The 25,686-nt window shown below is 43.3% G+C and overlaps 1 protein-coding gene across 1 annotated transcript in view; it reads left to right on the forward strand.

Moving 5' to 3' along the window:
* LOC134076977 (deleted in malignant brain tumors 1 protein-like) overlaps positions 1–16,394 on the forward strand; it is a 38,234-nt gene extending 21,840 nt beyond the window's left edge. Inside the window, exons 11-13 of the mRNA XM_062532305.1 lie at positions 14,529–14,620; positions 15,045–15,231; positions 16,063–16,394. Coding sequence (XP_062388289.1) covers positions 14,529–14,620; positions 15,045–15,231; positions 16,063–16,379 — 596 coding nt within the window. The 3' untranslated portion in view covers positions 16,380–16,394. The remainder of the gene's footprint in view (positions 1–14,528; positions 14,621–15,044; positions 15,232–16,062) is intronic.
* The last annotated feature ends 9,292 nt before the right edge of the window (positions 16,395–25,686 follow it).

The raw sequence follows: 25,686 nt of genomic DNA on the forward strand, positions 1-25,686 counted from the left end.
TCCAAAAATAAATATGATTAAAATGCGTAAATTTTTTTTAACGCGTGAATTCTGTGTAATTAATTAATCGTAATTAACGCGTTAAAGTCCCGGCCCTAATTATTACTATACTATTATTACATTTAGTTTTTTTATTAGTTATATAATTGTAATACTATTCATCTGCTAGTGATTTGTTGAGTTAATTGCTTTCCATAATATGTCTAATCTTTATTATTTTGGGTGATTTAGTGGGCACAGGTAAAAGGTGAATTTTACGTGTCCAAACTTTTTGCTCAAGGGCCACATTGGGTCTTGAAAATAATAATAATAATGATAATAATAATAATAATAATAATAATAATAATAATAGGCTATATGAATATATTATTCAAATGATAATAATGATAAAGTGATTTTGTTAAATACGGTTATGATGCTGTTTAATTCATTTATAAATGGTGCACTGTCACTTTAAGACTCTTGACACTCAGTTTAAATGCTCAGGAGTGTAACTACTCTTCGCGTTTTTCTTTTAAACGTTTCTTACAAAAATGAGATATCAGTTATCAACAATGTCAATCCAGCTGGCGCTCGCTCTCCCTTTCGTGCGCGCTCAAACGCGTTCCCAATTACGTTTTAAGTAACATTAACACAAATTAGATTTGCTGCAATAGAGATTTCAACGAGTATCATCTCTATGTAACATGCTGTTAAGATATTGACATTGTAAACTGTTGCATAGTGAAAAGTGTGTAGGCTTTTGTAAGAGGACTGGTTTTCCCTAGGAACCATTAGTTGTGTGAATTGTTTCCCCAGGCTAGATTGTGGGAACATGGGTTCTTCATGTTTATCTTGTTGGCTGCCGTTAAAATGAAGTCTAGTAAAAGTGACTTAACCATTGTCCTGGTCTGTGCGTGGTTTCACTAAAAGATACACTCGGTTACAACACTGGCGACGAGGATTAAAACCGAAGATAACGGCGGTGGAGTTGCTGAGTAGCCTATACAGTTGAAATCCAAGTTACTGCGCAGTTAGTTAAGCAATTAGCCAGTTATCATGTCTACTGTTGGCTCGCTCAGTGAATACGTAGAGACAGACGGTGACTGGGTGGAATATGTTGAGAGACTGGAGCACTTTTTCGTGGCAAACGACATTACGGATGAGTCAAAACGACGGTCTGTACTCCTCAGCGCCTGCGGGGCCAAGACGTACAAGCTGATACGCAACCTGGCTACACCGCGGAAACCGGGAGAATTAAGCTTCCAGGACCTGGTCACGTTAGTGAAAAATCACCACAACCCCAAGCCATCTATCATTGTTCAACGCTTCAAATTCCATACTCATTCACGTAAGCAAGGCATGACAGTGGCCACATTTGTGGCGGAGCTGAGACAATTATCAGAGCACTGTGAGTTCGGTGCAGTATTAGAAGATATGTTGCGCGACAGGCTGGTCTGTGGAATTAACGAGGATAGTATACAGCGTCGGTTGTTGAGTGAAGCTAACTTAACTTTCAAGAAAGCGCTAGAGATCTCCCAAGCAATGGAAACGGCGGCAATCAACACTAAGGATATTCAACAAGCACACGGGGCTGCGCAGCCAGATGCCGTTCGTCACGTATCAAAGGACGAGAAAGGCAAGTCCCAAAAGTCAATAGAGTGTTATCGGTGTGGGGGGACACACTTTGCAAATGACTGTGGGTTCAAGGACTCTGTGTGCCATAACTGTCAGAAAAAGGGCCATATTGCCAAAATGTGCAGGGGAACGAAAAATAAGCAAAGGAAGAACTGGGGAACATCAAAGCCCAACAGAAGCGCACATCGCCTGCAGGGTGACGAGCCTGAGGAAGAGGAGGAGAGTTCTTTTGACATGTTCAACCTCCATGTTATCAGCCAGTCCATGGCTGAGCCCATCTATGTAGCACTGAAAGTAAATGGCACTGACCTGAAAATGGAAGTGGACACTGGGGCCTCAGTTTCAGTGATAAGTCAACACTCATACCACAACTTGTGGAGGGCAACTGAGGCACCTGCACTCAAAAAGACCAATATTAGACTGAGAACATATACGGGTGAGTGCATCCCCCTCCTTGGGGCTATAGATGTGGACATAGATTACGAGGGACAGAAGGCATCAGTGTCACTGTTAGTGGTTCAGGGGGAGGGGCCTAGTTTACTGGGTCGTGATCTCTTGCAGAAAATTCGCCTGCATTGGGGAGAAATTTGGGGCGAAATCAAGAACATGACAGTAGCGCATGACATAACAGCCAAATATGCAGATGTTTTTTGGGATGAGCTTGGCATCCTCCGGGGAACCACAGTGAAATTGTGTGTGGACCCCAAAGCTCAGCCGCGCTTTTTCAAACCACGCCCGGTGCCATATGCTATGAGAGTTAAGGTAGAGGCAGAGTTGGAGAGGCTGCAGCAGGCAGGTGTGATAGAGCCTGTTGAATTTTCCAACTGGGCAGCGCCAATAGTGCCAGTGCTGAAGGAAGACGGCGGATTGCGAATATGTGGAGACTACAAACTGACGATTAATCAGGCCTCCCAACTTGACACATACCCCCTACCTCGAGTGGAGGATCTGTTTGCTAGGTTAGCCGTTGGAAAAACATTCACAAAGCTGGACATGAGTCATGCGTACCAGCAGCTACTGCTAGATGAGGAGTCTAAACAATATGTGACTATTAACACACATACAGGGCTATTCAAATACAACCGTCTGGTTTTCGGCGTTGCGTCCAGTCCAGCTATCTTCCAGCGCACTATGGACAATCTGCTTCAAAACATTCCCTGTGTTGCAGTCTACCTTGACGATATTTTAGTGACAGGTAAAACGGAAGTTGAACATTTACAAAATCTTGACCAGGTGCTTAAGAGACTGTCAGATGCTGGACTGCGCCTGAAGACCAGTAAGTGCGTTTTCCAAGCTCCAAGTGTCACATACCTGGGCCATCGAATTTCGGCTCAAGGTCTGTCTCCAGTGGAAGAGAAAGTGAGGGCGATAAAGGAGGCCCCTAGTCCAAAGACTGTAGCAGAGCTCAGGTCATTTCTGGGCCTAGTGAACTATTACGGGAAGTTCTTACCTGATCTCTCCACGGTACTTGCCCCTCTATATCGGCTGCTGCACAAAGACAGTCCATGGAAATGGCAGCAGGCACAGGAGGAGGCATTTCGGCATGTTAAAAGACTTTTACATTCAGAACGACTGCTGGTGCACTTCGACCCTGACAGGGATGTCATCCTGTCTTGTGACGCGTCCCCTTATGGCGTGGGGGCGGTCCTTTCACACCGGATGGAGGATGGAACCGAAAAGCCCATCAGCTATGTGTCACGTACTCTCTCGGCAGCAGAAAAAGGGTACTCTCAATTAGAAAAGGAAGGATTAGCGGTAGTTTTTGCTGTGAAACGTTTCCACCACTACCTGTATGGTCGTCCTTTTACCATTTTCACAGACCACAAGCCATTAATGGGTCTGTTTAGTGAGATAAAAGGCATTCCTCCCATGGCGTCTGCAAGAATCCAGCGCTGGGCACTGACCCTGTCGGCGTACCAGTATCACATAGTGTATAGGGCAGGTAGTGAAAATGCAAATGCCGACGCTTTCAGTCGCCTGCCGCTCCCTGAAACACCTGGCCACACTGTTTTTCCCCCAGAGACAGTTTTTCTGATGGACAGACTATCTAATGCTCCTGTGACAGCAAAGCAGATCAAAACATGGACTGATAGAGACCCAGTGTTATCACAAGTTAGAAGATGGGTGATGCAGGGCTGGCCTTTAGCTGTACAGCAGGAGAAATTCCAGCCTTATGCCAAGCGCAAGCTAGAACTGAGTGTTCTTGATGGCTGTATCCTTTGGGGCTCCAGAGTGATCGTTCCCTCCCCAGGGCAGGCGCAGGTGATGGAGGCACTGCACGATGCCCACCCAGGGATATCCCGGATGAAAAGCCTCGCCAGGTCATTCGTGTGGTGGCCTGGGATGGATGGGGCTTTAGAAGAGAAAGTCAGGGCATGTTCGCAATGTCAAAGTAACCGGAAGATGCCAGTGGCTGCGCCGCTTCACCCATGGCAGTGGCCGGGCCGTGCATGGTCCAGGCTCCACCTGGATTTTGCAGGTCCGTTTATGGGCCAGACATTCCTAGTGCTGGTGGACGCACACTCGAAATGGCTCGAGGCGCATATCATGTCAAATATGACTGCTGCTGTTACCACTGAGAAACTAAGGAGCATCTTTGCCGCACACGGATTACCAGACACAGTGGTGTCGGACAATGGGCCCACCTTCACCAGTGAGGTTTTCAAAGAATTTATGGAGAAAAATGGGATCCGTCATGTCTGTACTGCTCCCTACCATCCTGCTTCCAACGGCCTAGCAGAACGAGCTGTTGAAACTCTGAAAGATGGCCTGAGAAAAATGTCAGGACACTCTCTGGAAACCAAACTTTCTCGTTTCCTGTTCCAATACCGGATTACTCCTCACACTACTACGGGATTAGCCCCGGCGGAGATGCTACTGGGAAGGAGGCCAAAGTCTCACCTGGATCTCCTCCACCCGGATGTGGGAGAAAGAGTTGTCAGGTCACAGGACAAGCAAAAGCTGAGGCGGGACCAACATGCGAAAGACAGACTCTTTCAGCCAGGGGATAGAGTGTATGTGAAAAACTTTGCCACTGGTCCACCCTGGCTGCCGGGAGTTATTCAACACCAGTCTGGTCCAGTGTCTTTTCTGGTGGATTTGTCGGATGGCAGGCAGGTGCGAAGGCACCAGGATCATCTGCGTGACCGCTATGATACAGGTGGGGAGGAGCGTCAGAGTGTTGGGCACAAGGATGGTGTGAGCAGCTCGGGAGGCGCTAGTGAGGGGCCTCAAGCACCTGAGCAAGAGCAAGTGTCACCTGCAGAACTGTCAGTACAGGGCGCGCCACCTGCCTCCACCCCAAACCTGCTCGGGGGAGCACAACCTGCTCCTGATGTTGGGGACATCACACCAGAGCTAAGAAGATCAACAAGGCAACATAGGCCTCCAGATAGACTGACCTGTTAAACTTTATTTGTGTTTCCAAATGTTAAAAAGAAAAAAGAAATGTTGACAAATGAGACCAGCAATAAGTTGTGTGGATAGAACTTTTTGTTATTGTTGGTATGGTAGTTAAGTAACATGTGTATGCTTTATATGTTTCTAACCAGGGATGGACTGAGGTATCCAGACTGGGGTTTGATTTGTGCTATTATATGTTTGCACTTAAAGGGGGAGAAGTGTTGCATAGTGAAAAGTGTGTAGGCTTTTGTAAGAGGACTGGTTTTCCCTAGGAACCATTAGTTGTGTGAATTGTTTCCCCAGGCTAGAATGTGGGAACATGGGTTCTTCATGTTTATCTTGTTGGCTGCCGTTAAAATGAAGTCTAGTAAAAGTGACTTAACCATTGTCCTGGTCTGTGCGTGGTTTCACTAAAAGATACACTCGGTTACAACATAAACGTTCTCTAAGAAGAGTGTACAGCAGTTTGCAGTAATGTTAACCACAACGTCGTTGCTGGAAAGAAATAGCGAACAGCCAATGATACCCTAAGTGTGGCAGGCCAGATCTATGATAAACTAATGCATGCTCGGGGAGCGCTGTGGCGCAGCAGGCTACAGCGTTCATACCACATACCGGTCCGAGTGCCCACGGGGACCCAGGTTCGAGTCCGACCTGCGGTCATTTCCCAGTCCCACCCCATCACTCTCTCCCACTTACTTCCTGTCTCACCCTTCACTGTCCTATACAAATAAAGGCAAAAAAAAAGCCCCCAAAAATATTTTAAAATAAAAAAAAATAATGCATGCTCGGCAAGCCGCATTAAAGTGCGTGTCGCCCGCAGTTGGCCCGCGGGCCGTAGTTAGGACAACATAGAAAAACCGGGACATTCAGTGTCCCGGGAGAATTTTTTTTTTTTCCTGGACAGACCATTGAAAACCGGGACAATCAGTTGAAACCGGGACAGGTGGCAACCCTAGCTCAGGTATCATCATTTATTTATTTATTCAGGGAAAATTGACTGAGCATGAAAACTCTTTTGCAGCAATGCCCTGAGTATAAAAAACAAGCAATAAAATAATAAAAAACATAAAATAAGAACAATAAGCAAGTACAAATTAACCCAAGAGGAACAGCCTTACTTACAAAATAAACATAAATAAATAAATAAGTAATAAAACATATAAAATAAACATTAAAAAGCATGTCAGTTAAAACAAGCACACTGCTGTACAGGACTCATATCATGTAATAAAACCTTGAAATTCTCTGTGGATACAAGTCTGTTGAGTCTCAACACCTCCAGCAAGTGGTTCCATTTGATTGGTGCAAAAGACTGAAAAGCTAATTTGCCAATCTCAGTTCTCACTCGAGGAGTTTCTAGTGTAATAAAACTTTGTGACCTTGTACTATGTCTGCCATGTCTAATTTTTAAAAGTGTAGTAAGGTAAGAAGGTAATTTACCTTGTAATGCCTTGTAAATAAATAGGAGGCAATGTCTTTCCCTCCTCTCATACAGAGAAGACCATCCTATATTCTCGTACAGTTTACAGTGATGAGTTTTAAAAGCATCACCTGTGACAAAACGTATAGCACTATGGTAAACCTTGTCAAGAGCTTTCAAGGTGGAAGGCGCTGTATGCATATAGAGAATATCGCCATAGTCTAGGACTGACAGAATGGTTGATTGAACAACAGTCTTTCTGCTCTCAAGGGAAAGGCAAGACCTAATCCTATATAGGGCACCTAGCTTAGCTTTAACTTTCTTTGTGAGCTCAAGCACATGTGTCTTAAAAGATAGCTTATTATCAAGCCAAAATCTATGATATTTGTATTTGGCAACCTGTTCAATTTGTGTACCATTTAGGGAACATACAGTAAAAGCGTTAAGATCACATAGTTTTGATCTTGTAAAGAGCATAAATTTAGTTTTTGATTCGTTCAGAACCAATCTAAGATTATTAAAACAGTTCTGAACATAAACAAAGGCAGACAGAAGGTATGAAACAGCGCTTTCCATGGATTCTGCACATGCATAGAGAATAGTGTCATCAGCATAAAAATGAGTTTTACAATGTTCAAATGAACCACATATGTCATTTATATAGAGAGAAAACAACAAAGGGCCTAAAATTGAGCCTTGAGGAACACCATTTCTAAGACTTAATGCCTCAGAGGTCAAACCGGTTACATTTATACACTGTGATCTGTCGGAGAGATAATTATGGAACCAACTAGTGGATGCTTCATCCAGACCCAAAAGTGAAAGTTTTTCAAGAAGGCGGACATGATTGACAGTGTCAAATGCTTTTGATAGGTCAATAAACAAGGCTGCACAGTGCTTCTTGGAATCTATGGCTGTAGCTATATCATTCACAACCATAGTAGCAGCTGTAATGGTGCTGTGTCCAGTTCTGAACCCAGCTTGAAAGGGACTTAAAATATCATTCGAAGAGAGAAAGGAACTAATCTGTTCATTTACAAAGGACTCTAACATCTTAGCTAAGCAAGGTAGCTTAGAGATGGGTCTATAGTTGTTTAAGTCATTGATATCTCCTCCTTTATGCAGAGGTGTCACTAATGCTGATTTCCAAACTTTTGGAATAGAGCCAGTGAGAAGTGATATATTAAAAATATGAGTTAAAGGTTCAGCAATGGAAGGGGCTGCTAGTTTTAAGAGATGAGGGTCTAACTGATCTGCACCCACTGAGCTCTTCATGCACTTGAAACTGCACAATGCAGAGAAAACTTCAGCCTTGCTTAATGGTCTAAAAGTGAAGGCAGAGTTGTTATTTAAAGGTGTAACACTCTCTTCTTGGACTAGGCCACACTGATCTTGTGATACAATCACACCACTAACCTGGTCAAAAAGTGTGCCACACTTAATGAAGTGATTATTAAAAGCATTACATATCTCTTTTTTCTCCTGTATAATTTTAGAGTCCACTATAAGCTGCTGAGGGAAAGTAGGTGGAGCAACACCCTTGAGCGACTTCATCACTTTCCAGAACTTTGCTGGATTGCCACCACATTCAGACAGATTATTTAGATAATAGTTGGATTTGGCCCTCTTTATTAAGTAGGTACAAGTATTTCTTAGATGTCTAAAAGTCTGCCAATCTCCATCATTACCAGAGGATCTCACAACTGCCCAAGCTTTATTTCTTTGAGAAACAATCACACTGATATCATGAGTGAACCAGGGGTTGCTTCTATTTTTTACCCTGAGTGTCTTAAAAGGTGCATGTTTATCTGCAAGTGTGTTGAGGATGGACTTGAAACGCTCAAATGCTAAGTCACCATCTGGTATATAGATAATTGAATTAAAATTACTATAATACAGGTCTTGTAAGAATGCCTGTTCATCAAATTTTCTAAAAGACCTCTTACAGATGTAAAGCGGCTCTGATCGTTTCAACTTGCCATTTCTAACACACCCCACTGGACAATGATCACTCCAATCCATAGGGAACACATAGATGTTTAAGTACAGATGCGGCCTATTAGTGAGAATGAGATCAAGTAGAGATGAGCGGCTGGGGAATTTCATGTTAGGACGCGTAGGTTCTGCGACCATTTGGGACAGATTTAATTCCGCACACATGTCTTTTAAATCAGCAGCCACCGGAGACAACCAGTCTAGGTTAAAGTCCCCTAGAATAATAGTTTCAGAATTTGAGCCTACCAGAGTTGATAACTGTTCTGAAAGATTAAGTAAGGCATCAGGACTTGCAGAGGGGGGGCGATAAACACCCACCATGACTATGAAACAGCCACCTAATTGAACCCTGATGGCTAATAAGTCAAACTGACCTGGGACAGAAGTTGAGGTAATAAAAGAGCATTTTAAAGTGTTTCTAGTATAAATTGCTACACCACCACCACGCTTAACTCTGTCAACTCTAAAAATATTGTAACCATCAAGGTTGATGTCAGTATCAGAAACATTGTTATTTAACCATGACTCTGAGATAACAATAATATCAGGGTCAGAGGGCCAGATGTACTAACGTTTTGCGCCCATTTCAGACGTAGCGTGCGCGTAAAAACATGGGGAGGATATGTATTAACAGGCCGCAATGAGAGAAACGCGCAGACTGCCTGCCGTGGGAGCTGAGAATGGCTATTTGCGCTTTTCCGTGTCATGCATATTAATTCCTGGGCGGATCAGCTGAAAATGGGTGTAACGCGCAAGTACAGGGGAGGAGAGGTGCTAATAGCGATTGATTAAGTATTCCGCCATATGTATGAAAACAGCGCACGTCTATTTTGCGTTGAAAAACTTCCGCCTGTTAAAAGCAGGTGTAATCCAAATTGCGGTTGACTGCTTCTCTTCGAAAAACGTTTAGAGACAGCTGAATCAGTATTCAGAGCATCAGTTTTCTTCATTGTACTATGTCAAAGGCAACCTTAACTTTCGTTTGCCTCTGTAATATCGTATTGTCTCTTTCACGACATAGCCCTTCTCAATCTGTTAGACCAAGTAGCCTATTTAGTCATAGCCCTGGTCTAGGCCTACGTAGTAAATAGTTCAAGTTTTTTTAAGTGGATTAGTATAACTACTATGCCTACTCTGTCTGTCGCTGCTCGTTGACATCTCTTTGTATCATGTATGATCGCTAAACGTTGATTCTTTTTAATGTTGCAATATTCAACTGCGCTTGTGGTTTTAGCTTTGCACCCGCAATTGGCGTGTTACAGGGGGCGGGAACGGGCGGTGTTGGACGCAAATAACGTAATGGAGTGACAGCTTAGTAAATTCCACGCAATATAGTAAAGCACAGCGTTCGCATTCTGCGCATACGAAAACTCGGTATTAGCGCTGTCTTATACTGCGTTCATGCAGCTCGGAACCTCGGAGGACCTGCCTTTAAAAAGTCCCGACCTCCGAAAAAATTGTGTTCATGGGATCAGTTCGGAAATTAAATACAGGAAACACATAAATACGTTATTACAACTGCTTAGTATGGTTGAGCAAGAAGGAAAATGTCTTGGGCGAGTGTTTCTGTCTGTGTTAATTTAGTGACAAATTACCTTGCCTATTCGTAATGACAGTGAAATTCACCTCTTGTGTTGTTGCAAGGGAGGCCGTCGTGGTTGGAGAATATGATAGTGACGTCAAGTCGGACTCCTCGGGGCACAAAACTTCCGCACGAGTCTCCGAGCAAAAAATCCAACCCGACCTAGCGTTCATGTCATTTTTCCGCTATCGGAGGTCAGAAATTTCCGAAGGTCCGAGGTGCATGAACGCACTATTAGTACATCTGGCCCAGAGTCTTTTGCCCATAGTCTTAGCACGTCCATCTTTGGAAGTAGACTCCTAGCGTTGATGTGCACAAAACCAGGCCCTTTACGAGCCTTAAAACCACTTAAGTCCGATAAGACACAAGAATCCTCGGAGGACCTATTACCTGGATTCATTGTAGGAATAAGATTCATAGAGGTGTTTTGTCCAACAGCCGATTGAAAAGTGTCAGCCTGGTCCTCTGGATTGTGTGGGGTAGTGGGTAAGGGGACAAGGGGAGGGGCAGGCTGCCCAGAGAGTCAAAGTGGAGCAAAAGCAATGCAATTCAAAAGATTGAAAGTTAGCTGTCTAATTCCGTCCTTATTAGGGTGGATGCCATCTTTGTCATACAAGTCAAAGCGAGTCCAAAAATAGTCAAAGTTGCCAATAAAATTAAAACCAGCAGCTATACTGAAATTGTTGAGCCAACTGTGAAGACTGAACAGTCGACTAAAACATTCAGAGCCATATGCAGGAGAGGGTATGGGGCCAGATAAAATGCAACGCTTGCCAAGGGACTCAACTTTAAAACACAGATCTTCAAATTCCCTATGAAGTCTAGCAGACTGCCTCTCCATGACGTTATTGGCCCCAACGTGTATGATAATCATAGTGACAGAAGGATGGATTTCAAGAATTTTTGGCAACAAGGAGATGACGTCACTGATCTTACCATCATTTACACAGTATGTAATACAGGCAGGAAGTTTTACCTGCCTGATTATGGAGTCACCAAACAGAAGAATTTGTGGAGCTGCAGTCCCAGATAGCAAAACTGCACTGGGACGGAACTGGGCCACATGTACCACAACATTCGGCACGGATCTTTATAATGGACCTGATCCGGCGTCCAAACGCACATCGGTCCAAAATTGTTTTGGATCTGTTTGACGGATTTGCGGCAGATATGAACTTGCACTCGTCCAGGTCCGTCCCAGATAGCAAAACACACCTACCACGCCATCCGGCACGGATCTGAATAGTGGACCTGATCCGACGTCCAAACGCACATCGGTCCAAAATGGTTTTGGATCCGTTTAACTGATCTGGTGGCAATAAGGGCTGAGACTGCTCCCAACAAACAAGATAACGTCCCGGCGATGATTCAGAGCTTTTTAAAAAACGTATTTTGTCACTGCGACGTAAAAAGAGGAAAATTCGAATTTCAACCCAACTACCTGTTCACCGTTTGCCATTTGCGCCATGGAGATTACCCAAGTCAATCTGTCACGAAGCGTGTGGTGTTATGTGAGTGAAACAGCTGTCAACGTTGTTAAGCAGTAATTGGCATGCAGTAATGATTTGCAATTAGGCCTACCGTCTAGTATTTCATTTCACACACTTATTTATCTTACCTGTGGGTGCGGCTTGGAGATTGATGATCACGTCCAGATGAATAACAATAAGATTAGTTAGCTGGATATTTATACCAGGTTAGGTCTAATACTTTCACGACTACGGTGTATTTCCCCCCTAATAAATTACTAAGTCAATGGTCATATCTGGTAATGTTGTTGTTCAAAACATCAGTGGAGTAGGCTAGCCTATAAGCTAAAATATCCCAACCACATTGTTTCAAAATTCAAAACTAATATTTGCAATGCATGCTGGGAAGCAGACAAAGCAAACAAACAAGCAAACAAAGTAGGCCTACACAAAACATAATTAAAGTTATCAGAGAATGTCTAGGTTATATTTTATATCTAAACAATGAGGTTTATAAAGTCAAAAAATTGTGATAAGCATCCTTAATTCTTCTGCAAAGTTTTTTATAGTGGTGACCAGTTGGGGATGTTGTGAATGTCTGCTTAAAGTCATATGTGATATGGGACCTGCATTGCAGATCCGTACCACACACAAGAAGCGGACCCATACCACACATAAGAGGCGGAACCGCATTGCAGATCCGTACCACACACAATAGGGCTCGGGCACACGACTTGCATTCTAGGAATATTGCCGCCATGTTGGTAGCGCACTGAACGTGATGTCCATTCATTCAGATGCAGAAGACAAGAAGCAGAAATATAGTATTAGCTGTGCTGTGCCCGCAAAGTTTTCACGTCATGATCCCGAGCCCTATAAGCGGACCCGTACCACACATAAGAGGCGGAACTGTATTGCAGATCCGTACCACACACAGTAAGCGAACCCGTACAGGTCCGCTTCTTGTGTGTTGTACGGATCTGCAATACGGGTCCGCTTATTGTGTGTGGTACGGGTCTGCTTCTTGTGTGTGGCAGAGCCATAGAGAGAGCAGAGAGAGTTGCGACACGCTTTGATGTCGCCGCCACGCGATCAAAAGTTCCAAAAAACCTGCGCTGAATGGCTGAATTCCAGGAGGGTGGGATGTACTTCTAGATGCTGGAAGGTGTAATAAATTAACTCATTAACTACTGACCAAGAGATTGGCTGTAAATAGTTCCAAAAGTCCTATAACGAGGAAATAGCCTGGAAAAAGCACTGCCATTTTTTCCTACGGAGGTCTATGGGAGTGTCGCCACTCTGTTTTATCTACCGCTCTGTTGTGTGGTATACGGATCTGCAATTCATGGGTTTCATCAGGTCCCTTTCCACAGGTGTATAAAATGAAGCACCTTGATTATCAATGCAGACTGCATGGTGATTGATACACCTGTGCAAAGGGACCTGATGAAACCCATGAATACGGGTCTGCCTCTTGTGTGTGGTACGGGTCTGCTTCTTGTGTGTGGTACGGATCTGCAATACGGGTCCTTTTATTGTGTGTGTGTGTGGCACGGGTCCTCTTATTCTGTGTTGTACGGATCTGCAATACGGGTCCGCCTCTTGTGTGCGGTACGGGTCCACTTCTTGTGTGTGGTACGGATCTGCAATATGATTCCGTTTATTGTGTGTGACACAGGTCCGCTTATTCTGTGTTGTACGGATCTGCAATACGGGTCCGCTTATTGTGTGTGGGCCACATCTGGCCCACAGTCAGATACCGTAGGTCCGCTACATACGGATCTAAAGGCTTTCATGCGGATCCGGCCCAAAGGAAATTGCTATCTGGGGTGTCATTGTATGTGTAAGTTGTAAGGTTTGAAGGGAGTTGGTAAGTGGCTGAGGAGGGATGTACCTCCACGGCCCTAGGGGGTGCCTCAGGTGTGTCCTCTGAGGTGAACACGGAGTCTAGGAGTTGAGAAGAGGACCCCAGGTGGATGACGTCATCAGAGGTCGCGGAGGTGGATGGAGGAACAGCAAGCGCGTCGGGACGTTCTCGTGGTGGAATTTGGGCATCGGCTGTAGCAGGGGCTGATTCACAGCAGGCAGATGCACTGGACGGAGAAAGACAGCGACGCCGTTTTCCATGCAATTCAGAGGATGGAGGAGAGGTGCACCGTTTCAGAGACCTTTGAGTGGAGTGGAGAGTGGAGGTCTACCACAACAGCCAGTGGGGCACTGTGTGTGATGATAGCTGGGACAGGAGAGATGCACAGGTGGTGTGTAGACACCTGTAGGAACACATGACTGTCACCTTCCTACTTGTTAGATTTGATAAATCTTCCATAGATGCACAATTAAGCCTAGTTTGAGTAGAACTACTGCTCTTCATTATCTTCCTGCTTGTTGACATTATGCATTGTATTATTTCATGATCGCTAAACATTGGATTCCTTTTAATGTTGTCATCAGTTACTGTAACTTCATTCAACTGCACTTCTGATTGAAGTGTCGTTCAGTTGTTGTCCTTCTCTAATTGCGTTAGGGGGCGGAGAACGGCCCAGATTACCCATCGAATTTCAGGATTGGTAAATAGGACATAAACTGAAATATCATAGTGTGTGCTTTAGGCGTGTTGGCCTTGGCGCAAACAATGTTACGATCGCTAATCTACGTACATCATAATTAATTTAGCTTAATGATCTACACACAGACTCACAGACTTGCATTTACACATTTTTTTTATATTTTGACTTAATGGTGTGCTGCTACTAACACATACCGTATCAACAGATCAAAAACTGTTGGCCAAAAAAATTATTTTTATGGTATATTGGCCTCTGAGTGAATTATCCAAGATGATTATGTGTCATTTGTGGAGTAGTTCCACCTAGTGACTAATGCGCAAAGCAACAACCTGCTTCTTGAGAACGACTTGTGATTCCAAACTTTTCCACTGTAGTGTACACATTTTTCAACAATTTCAATATATTTAGGCGATACAATTTGTTTTATGGTGGTGTGCATCTGTATGAATGTTGCTGCTGTCTCTCCCCTGCAGATAACAGCACAATTTCTGGTCCAGAGATGGCCGCCATGATGAAGATCGGCACCAGGGTCATGAGGGGTCAGGACTGGAAGTGGGGAAACCAGGTACATGACCAGTACTGTGTGTGTGTGTGTTTGTGTGTGTGTGTGTGTGTGCACGTGTGTGTGTGTGCACGTGTGTGTGTGTGTGTGTGTGTGTGTGTGTGTGCGTGTGTGTGTGTGTGTGTGTGCACGTGTGTGTGTGTGTGTGTGTGTGTGTGTGTGCACGTGTGTGTGCGTGTGTGTATGCCCATGTGTGTGTGTGTGTGTGTGTGTGTGTGAAATAGTGAATATCTACTCAACATATGTGTGTGTGTATGTGTGTGTGTGTGAGAGAGAGAAAGAGAGAGGGGGGGTGGGGGGAGAAACATTAAACATCTACTCAACACATGTTTTTGTGAAATTTGTGTGTGTGTGTTTGCATATGTGTGTGTGTGTGTGTGTGTGTGTGTGTGTGTGTGTGTGCGTGTGCGTTTGTCTCATATTTCAGGATGGCACCCCGCCCGGTCTGGGCCGTGTTGATCAACTGGGTGAGAGTGGCTGGATCCAGGTGAGGTGGGACAACGGCCATCAATATAAGTACCGCATGGGCCGCGAGGGAAAATACGACCTCAAGCTGGCCGAGCCACTGCCCTCTGCACTGCCCTCTGCACTGCCCTCTACACAGCCAGCCACCGGTCAGCACCACAGTCTCACTCACCTTCACTACAGCTCTGCAGATCAGTCTCAGAGAGCAGTCATCTGCTCATACAGGATGAGATTCTGAGACTCTTTCAATCTGTTCCTATAAGGTTTCAGGTTGAGGGGGTGCTGTAGCGCAACAGGCTAAAGCGTTCATACCATGTACGGGTCCAAGTGCCCACGGGGGCCCAGGTTGGAATACAACCTGCGGTCATATCCCAAACAATCCCCATCTCTCTCCCACTCGCTTCCTGTCTATCATCACTGTCTTATCCGAATAAAAAAAAACAAAAAAAGGCAACCAAAAAAAAAAAAAGAATAAATAAAAGGTTTCCGGTTGAAACATGGAAAACCAAAATAGATACTTTAAATTGAAAATGAATGAGACTGTAGCTTAATGATCTACAAAATATCAACTTTAAAACAGAACTTTTAAATATTTTGTTTCTCCACAAGGTACTTTTACTGCAGCTCTGTGGCACAGAAAATTTAGTCATTTTGAAGTCATTTTCTGTGCCACCGGAAATGCCTTGGGAATAGCTCAAGCCGCGCTAAAAATGTCTGCATGCTAGAAGTATGACTGGCACCTGGCACCCTTGTTTTTGTGAATCAGCCGTTTGTGCTCTGCTGCATAATAAACTCCAAAACTTCCGTTTTGAGGAGTACAGTTCTAAAGCGCAGCTCAGTTACTGCAATGTCAACTAATAGCGCATGATAGTATCCCTTTAAGTACTAAAATATCCCCAGAAGTATGTAATACAGTTATATGAGTTTGCTGACTATATTCTCTTTCCCATTCTACACCCTGCAATCTGTACTCATTCTAGGACATGCTGTTAGGCTGGTTGGTGGGAGCACAAGGTGCTCAGGTACAGTGGAGGTCTACCACAACAGCCAGTGGGGCACTGTGTGTGATGATAGCTGGGACATGAGAGATGCACAGGTGGTGTGTAGACAGCTGGGATGTGGAGGTGCTGTCTCTGCCCCCAATTTAGCCCACTTTGGCAGAGGCAGTGGGAACATCTGGATGGATGAGGTCCACTGCTATGGTTCTGAAGGATCCCTTACAGAGTGCCCCCATAGTGGCTTAGGAACACACAACTGTGACCATGGTGAAGATGCTGGTGTGGTGTGCTCAGGTTAGTACATCCCATAATCATCCACTTAACCTGATGAGTGCAATGACACCCAATGAATGCAATGACCGAATTTGATTGAATACTATTAGGTCTGTTGATGCTCTGTAGCTCGGTGACGGTCATCAACCTTTTTCATCCATATTGTATTTACACTTGAGACATTACAAATTGGCATCTGACCCCTAGCTCATTACAATCTCTGTTGACTCTTGCCATATAGTGAATAATGTTCCCTGCAAAAATCCTTCACTAATCAGTATGTGGTGTAAAGGTTCACACATTGCTTGACTGCCCCATTCCTTGTACACATTTCTTTAACAATGTATCAAAAATTGTTTCTTAAAAAAAAAAAAAAAAAAACCTACTGTAACCCTGTTGAAATTCATTTATGGTTAAGATACACAGGTTTGAATAAATAATTTCATAGTTTAATAAATAGGTTAAAAAGTTAAAATTCATTGACCAACAATGAGGTTTTGATTTTGCTCAATAAGAGAAATGTATTGAGTAATGTTCATGTTTAAAGGGTCACTGCACCCTAAAATAGGTTTTTTGAGCTGTTGATTGATTGAAAATACTCATAAGTGGTGAACTGTACTATCACCAGGGTTAATATTGACAAAAATCGTGTTTCTCGACAAAAGTAACATTTCGTCTGATTTTGTATTGGAAATATTGCTCTCTCGCGCATACTACCGTTTGAAAACGTGCCATGGCATGTTGGTCCAAAATACTATTGGAATGCTGACGTTGTCCTGTACTTCTAGTCCGACACTACGTCACCGGGTCGTTACAAATTAGGACTGAAACGCCCCAACACCTGCTGCCTTGATTAGCCTACCTGTGATAAGCCATGTCTGCAGCACTCATTCCCAGATTGACACGAAATCACCATGGTTGAAATTTCAGAACGTCTCGCCCATTTTGAAAGCCGTTTTCAGAAATGTGAAGTGGGTGGAGTTATGGGGTGAAGTGACTCTTTAACTGAATATAGCATTTCAAATGTTAAGTATTTGTTGTGTAATAATATATGTGCAAATGTGTTAAAAATGCCTGTAATATTAGGAAGAAAGAGTTACACAAAGGTTTTGTGAATTTACTTTATTTCTGTAAAGTTTGTGAATGAGCCAATCGTATGTTGAGGTCAAAGGACAAGGAAGTGGAGGGAGGAAGAGAACGTGAAGACCACGGATGAAGCATCATTTTGGAAATTTCCGCCCGATTTTGTCAATTTAGTCACCGACTGTTAAAACAGACCAAAATCGTGCAATGTAAGCCAGCCTTAAATTTCCAAAATCGGGCGGAAATCTTGGGAGTTGAACTAGAATCTCGGCGCGCTCCCGTCATCTAAATCCTTTAGTGTAAGGTGCCAATCTTAGCGGTTTTAAGTCCGTCGGAGTCAATCTTTTTCTAGTTTTGCCGTTACGACAATATCAAACATGTTCGGAAGTCTTTTCAGTTGTGGCTCATGCAAATAGTGACGCACCAGCACATACAAACATGTACATTAAAAAATTACACAAACACAAGCACAAACATGCCCACACGCATGCACACATACACCCTTACACACACACACACACACACACACACACACAGATGCACAGTACACACACACACACACACACATACACACACACACACACACACACACACACACACAGATGCACAGTACACATACACACACACACACACACACACACACACACAAACAAACACACACATCTTTGAGTACGTTTTGTGAGAAACAGCACTGTGTGAGACCACCGGAGCTGAGAAGTGAGTGTGTGTGTGATGTACTATAGCCTGTGTGTGTGTGTGTGTGTGTGTGTGTGTGTGTGTGTGTGTGTGGGTGCGTTTCTTTGTGCCCATGTGTGTGTTTGCATGTGTGTATACAGTGGGTACGGGTTGAGAATGCACCTTCTCCCGCGGGACTCCCGAAGAGATCCCGCAGGCCGTCAAGCCAATTTTTTCGAGGCTAAGGCAATGTACCCAAACAACCACCAGGTTGCAGAAAGTTTCATCCCGCATTTCAAAATGATGAAGATCGCATATCCGTCAATAGTCGACTCCTTAATCTCATTTAATCATTACAATGAAGGTGATGACTGGCGAAATCATTCAAACGACGTTTCAATGAACCATTGTTGAAATGAATGAAAATGGTTATAGAAAATCGCCTACAGCCTAACGCCGACACAGCTGATTCTTTGATTGATTCTAAGCTGTTTTGATGTAGGGGATGGGTAAACTGGCGCGCTACAAACATGCTACCAATCAAATGTAATATTAGTAGGACTAGCCTACTTAGACACTTTAGTCATAGGCAACGTTGCCATGTTAATTTGGGCTAGAAGTGCTTGCTTGTGGTGGCGCTCCTGTCCGCTGCTTCTCCCGAATTGTGTGGCAAATTTGTCAGCAATCAGCTTAAATGTCAAATCATATTTATTTCTCTTTGTCGCCATGGTATTGGGGGAAACGCGGAGAAACGAGATGGTCAGTCCTCGTATTTTTTCTTTGCGTTTCGTTATAAGAAATATATAAGTAATAGTTAGTCTTCTTCCGTATTGAACATGATACGGGACGCTCTTTGTTCCGTATTTTAAGGAACTACTCAATGCACACACACTACATTGAAAAACACACAAAGAAATCACTAAACATGTAGCCTACAACCTAATGACACTTTAATGCAGCGTTTCTCAAACTATGGGCCGCGAAACGTGGAGACTGCTGGTCCGCGAGACATGGAGTGAAATTAGGTCCGGTGATCTGATAATTTGCTGCGCAATTGACCAAGCGGACCGACAGAAAAAGAAAGCAAACGTTGCTGCGGAAATGCTTGCTAATTTGATGTGTTTAAACATAGAGCCATACAATTAGGTGTGTCTGTTATTATGACAATTTTCGAGCATAACTGCTTGTCCATAGCTCAGTGACAGGTGTTAATAGCCTTGCCATAAGCACTGCTGCAGGTGCTTCTTTTATTATGCGGTTAGAGCATAAGCGCTTACTCATATAGACTATAACTCAGGGACAGGTGCAAAACCACCAACTGGGATGGATCGAAGGGCAAGCAAGCACTGCCACACAACGTGTCAACACTAAACAGAAAGTTTCCTACGATGGGGAGAAGTGGCCGCAAGGACTGCATCGATAAGATCAACGAATACAGTAATGTTTTACAACCCAGCTGGTATCCGCTGTTCATTCCGACATATCCCCACTCGGCGGTAGGCCTAGGCCTATTTAACTTTTTTTTTTTTTCAAACAATGTGCCATTCCGACATGAGGTCATTAATAGGCTATTAATGTCATAACTATAGGCTATCATTAGGCTTACTATGCATGGCTGTAGGCAGCTATGTTTAGAGCGAACGTTTCAACTATGTTTGCCATGGTAGACAAAAACACTCAAATAAAACAATAACCTAACAAATAACTGCATGCGTAATGGACACGGCTCTATATCCTAAATAATTTTCGAGGTTCGCCATTTGGTAATATGACCTATCCTTACTGACAATAATTGAGATTGAGCACAACTAAAGTTGCACGAAGGCAAAATACAGTCCTAAAAGCCTATTCTATATAGCCTGGCCAATATTGTAGATGTGCAAAAGCAGCATTTGCGTGCGTGCTTGCCGGTGAGGTGTAGCCTACAAAAATGAGCATAACATCTGATTATTAAAGTATGGCTATAGGATATAGGCTAGAGAAGAGCTGGTTTAAATTTCAAGTGTAGTAAAAACGTTTGTGCACATCCCCGGTCAAGGTGCAGAACAAGACTAGGCTAAATCATAAAAAAATGGAAAAAGGTTCGCACACTTGAAATCCTTCTTTTTTGATTTTATTTTATTTTCTTTATCACAAAGGAATGACGTTTCGACCGTGTGGTCTTCTTCAGATTAAAATTCAAGTACGTGCGCTATTTAACCCCTCGAGACCGACTGCAGTCTGCTGACACAGCCAGACGACTCTCCCAACCCATTCATTCGTTTTGGCCGATATAACCCATTCATTCGTTTTGTGCGTATATAGATTCCTGCATGCTGCATTACCGTGACCCTTAGCCTACCTTGTGGATGATTTTTTCTCATTGGAATACAGCAGGACAGAATGCCTTTTATCTAACAAACGCAAAAGCTGAGATTGTTGCAAGGACTAGGCTACTCAACAAACTTGTTTTTCGTTTCTGGGAGATCTCGTTATCGTTTTGGATTGTCGGATTTTTATACTTATTGTTTGGACTTATGGACAATGAACTTTGAGGGGTGGTTGTTAGTGCTTTACAAAGCTTTGTGTTAATAAGTGTCGGTCCTCCTATCCTTCAGCTCACTGCGCGATGCAGTTGCGCATAGTGGCCACGAAGTCATTAACTGTTTATGACACAATACATGATATTTGTGTTTTTCGTTTATTAGATTTAATGCATGTTTGAAATGTAAACAGGCCTTCAGTCCGTTAACTTAAGGCCTTCTTTTGCATGGGGTTGCTCGCATGTAACCTAGGCTATTATGTGCGTAGTGGCTGCATACTCTTTATTATAATAAGAGGCAAATTGTTACAGGACAACTTAAACTGACTTCCCCAATGCTTCCCCGCAGCACATTACATTTTAATATAGGCTAATATAGGATGAACAAAGTCTATGCTTGCTATATTAAATCCAGTAGCCTAATAATTCTATGTGCCACGTCTTTTCACGATTTCGCAAGTGATGTAGTAGGCTTTAAACATCGACAAACGTCTGTGAGACTACCCATTTCATGAAGAGCAATTGTCTTGTGCGATCATTCCCCCTCCCCCACACTTGTTTGACCAGTTCACTAGACATTATAGCCTACCTATATGCGGCATTGAGGACGATTGCCTTCCTTCCCCCTCTCTCTAGACAGACACTTCCTGACACTAGGGCTCGGGATCATGACATCAAAACTTCGCGGGCACAGCCACATTGGCAGCTTCACTCCTTAGTTTACTATGGATTTACTCCCGCCTTTTAGTGTGTTCCTGTTACTTAGTTTTTGCCTTCTTGGTCGTATGTTGCTGTGTAGTGGGGTGTAACAGTGCAACCCACGATCGCAAGAGGAAAAGAATAAATCGCTACTATATTTCTGCTTCTTGTCTTGAATTCTGAATGGATATTACGTTCAGTGCGCTACCAAATGGCAGCGATATTCCTAGAATGCAAGGCGTGTGCCCGAGCCCTATTATGTAAATGTAAAAATGTGTGTGTGTGTGTGTGTGTGTGTGTGTGCGCGCGCTGAACCACGAATTCACATTAACTTTTCTTTTCAGCAGACATCGCAATCATAAGAAAATCGCAAAACTTTCATTTTTTTAATAAAATAATGCCTTTTGTCTTAATGGGTTCCGGAGAGGTTCGTGGAGTAGGTTTTGAACCCCGGTCGCTGACGTGTGATTGAGATGCCTCAGCCAGTTACGCCACAGTTCGAGTGTCGTTACCTTTGCGCTTAGCCAACAAATATAGCCTAAAGGATTCAGTCAGTCGAGTTCATTTATTCGCGGCGGCGGCATGCACTTGAAACGCCGATCAAAAGTTCTGACATGTTAAACTGACGTTAGTCATTAATTCACCACATGATAAAATGCTGTTATATTGACGCACAATAGCCCACTGTAGTCTATGTCTATCTCTGAATCAACATGAACATGCATTACGAGATCCATATAGTTCTGTTGCTAGAAACTTCTTTTGCGGAGCTAGGCCTACTAGTCGATGGTTACAATGAATCACCCCCACTGCCCTATCGCATATCTGACCATCCATTGTTACAATGTTACAAAATGCGCGATCTTCTCCATGCATGTAGCCTACGGTTATAAGTAAAGTGACATGGCATGGCATATTAAAGATATTTCTGTTAAATACATTTTATTTTCAGTTGTCAAAAGTGGTGGGGACAAAATCTGTGATAACAAGTGCTGGGTAAGCTACCCAGCGTCGCCGGTTAAAATGAACATGCCTCCGTTTTAAAATAGCCTATAGGCCTACACATTTCTAAGTATTCCTAGCATAAATGTAGCCTAAATGTCCATCTTGTCCATCTCTTTCCTCTTCGCCTTGACAATAATAGCCTATTCACGGAAATGCGGTCTTGTAACCGTAATGAATTAATGAATTAATCTAAGGTTGCCTATCGAGTCTTTCAGGTTGAATTGAAGGCTTCTAAAACCATTTTCATTAATTTCAACAATGGTTTATTGAAACGTCGTTTGATTATAATTTCGCCAGTCATCACCTTCATTTTAATGATTAAATGAGACGGATTAAATGAGACGGATATGCGGAGCATTTCTCTCCCTCTCCATTGACCAAAACGTTGCTCTGGCATCTCTGCTGGACTGACTGAGTTATAGGCTACGTCGAGTGAGAGAGCCAGCTGTGAGGTAGGCTGTAAAACATTGGAAAACTCTGAAAGTGCAATCTGACATGCCGAGCGTGCTGTCTCTTTTCTCCGCTTCTCACCAGCGCGGTGTCTTCGGGTTTTTCCGTGTTTTCCGGTATGAGCCGAACCTTCATTTTATTAAGGCGGTCTTATGTTGCCCCCTTGCGGTTGCAGTTTTAATTAAAGTCCCGATGCTTCGGGAGTCCCGATGTGCGGGAAAGAAAGGAGCATTCTCAACCCGTACCATCTGTACCTTGCACATGCTCCAACTAGTTGTGCCACAGCTCGATTACTAACAACTTAATGCTTTATTCGCGCCATGGACTTGAAACGCCGATCAAAAGTTCTGACATGTTAAACTGACGTTAGTTATTAATTCACCACATGATAAAATGCTGTCATATAGCTTGACGCCCAGCAGCCTATGGTAGTCTATGCCTATCTCTGAATCAACATGAACATGCATACGATACATACGTTGCTAGAAACTTATATTGCGGAGCTAGGCCTCCTAGTCGATGGTTACAATGAATCACCCTCACTGCCCTATCGCATATCTGACCATCCATTGTTACAATGTTACAAAATGCGCGATCTTCTCCAAGCATGTAGCCTACGGTTATAAGTAAAGTGACAAGCATAGGCATGTATTAAAGAGATTTCTGTTAAATACATTTTATTTTCAGTCGTCAAAAGTGGTGGGGACAAAATCTGTGATAACAAGTGCTGGGTACATGTAGGCTACCCAGCGTCGCCGGTTAAAATGAACATGCCTCCGTTTTAAAATAGCCTATACACGGAAATGCGGTCTTGTAGGCTAACCGTAATGAATTCATGAATTAATCTAAGGTTGCCTTTCGAGTATTTCAGGTTGAATTGAAGGCTATTTCCTTCTGATAGGCCTATAGGCGATTTTCTAAAACCATTTTCATTCATTTCAACAATGGTTTATTGAAACGTCGTTTGATTAATTTCGCCAGTCATCACTTTCGTTTTAATGATTAAATGAGACGGATATGCGGAGCATTTCTCTCCCCCTCCATTGACCAAAACGTTGCTCATCTCTGCTGGACTGACTGAGTTATAGGCTACGTCGAGTGAGAGAGCTGTGAGGTAGGCTGTAAACATTCGAAAACTCTGCAACTGCAATCTAACATGCCGAGCGTCATGTCTCTTTTCTCTGCTTGTCACCAGCGCGGTGTCCTCGGGTTTTTCCATGAGCCGAACCTTCATATTATTAGGGCGGTCTATGTTGCCCCCTTGCGGTTGCAGTTTTCCCGATGCTTCGGGAGTCCCGATGTGCGGGAAAGAAAGGAGCATTCTCAACCCGTACCATCTGTAGCCTAATGCTTTACCTTGTCATACAGTATGCTACCGTAGGCTACATAGCTTTTTCACTGATCTTGCTAGTGACTTTCCGTCATGGCTTTCCTGCAAGCTGTACTAAGCTTCTTATGCAAACATTACGGGTATCTCCCTACTGAGCAATGTTGAATGTTAGCTTCCTATAACTTAACTATACTTCTTACGGGAAAACAATATTATGTACGAGAAAGTGATGAATTGGTTTTGACACATGTTACATGAAGCTATGAGATTTAAAGGTGACATAGAATGGAAATATTTTTTTTCTTGGTTTTCATGAATTAAGAGAGGTTGTGCATAAATAAAGAGCTGTCATGAACATGAGGCATGGTTGTGCCCTAGACAAAAAAATGGGCAAATTAGAAAAGAGCCTGCTTGTGATGTCAGACATCGCAAAACCATTAAAGTTCAATTGGTTTGCCAAAGAGGGTGCCATTTAGTCAAACTGACCATTTTAATACCCAGCCTAAATACTGTATATGGTTTTAATTAGTCTTGTAAAATTGCAATTGAGTTTATTTTTTAAATCAAAGTTGAATATACTATTTTAACATCAGAGAACACAGCACAATACTCAATTCATGCATTCTATGTCCTCTTTAAATAAAATATCACATCCTGTCCTGGATTAGCCTGACGACGTCATACTCAATTCTTGTCAGAATATGAGTCTGAAACTGCTCCATTCAGCTGTGATTATGGGGCGTGATTCAACTGATACAGGGCGGGGGGGGGGGGGGGTAGCTCTGCACTCATTGGATAGCCCAAACCAAACAGAACAAGTTATTGGCTGTCAGTATCTGCGAAATCTAAGACAACGAAATATGTAGCAGGGTAGGCTATATGGAAAACATCCTCCCTCGTTTTTAAAAACTAATTCCTTCAAACTGTATGCAATGAACAGCTGGAGAAGTGTGTTGTTAACCCAACGAGCAAACAGACATTTTTAAACCAACGGGAACAACATCACCCAAACATGCTGTTTTAACTTGGTGAAAGTGAAACTGAAGTTTTCCCACATATCCACGTTGGTCTAAGTGTTCAGAAATAGTTGTGTGAATCCGTGATAAAACCTCCGTTTCAATAGCTAAGATAAACGAAAGGCCAAACTGCATGAACAAATTATGCATTCATAGCCATAGCGTTTCTGTTGCAATCAAAATCAACCTAAGCCAACACTGTCTCACACCCAACTCGTCGAACGAGGACGCATGCAGCCGTGAACCTCACTGCTGTTCATCTGTCAACCATCACGTAAAGCCCGCCCTGACAATTTGATTGGTCCGAACAGCTCTGTATCTCGAATAGTAGCAGCTGAACGGAGCAGTGCCAGACCGAAGTTCCCTGCAGAAAAATAATGTAGGCGGGGCTAAACTTCGGTCTGGCATCCAGGCTAGTCCTGGATGCCTGTTCCCAGACAACCACAAATATGGTCCAGGTTCAAAAGAGTTTACCTTTAAGTTGATCACAATTTTATTCTATATTTTGGTAACTAATGGTCAGGTCAATTGTTTTCCCCCAGTTCTACTACCAA

The sequence above is a fragment of the Sardina pilchardus genome, chromosome 3 (assembly GCF_963854185.1).
Source record: "Sardina pilchardus chromosome 3, fSarPil1.1, whole genome shotgun sequence".
NCBI classification, from domain to species: Eukaryota; Metazoa; Chordata; class Actinopteri; order Clupeiformes; family Clupeidae; genus Sardina; species Sardina pilchardus.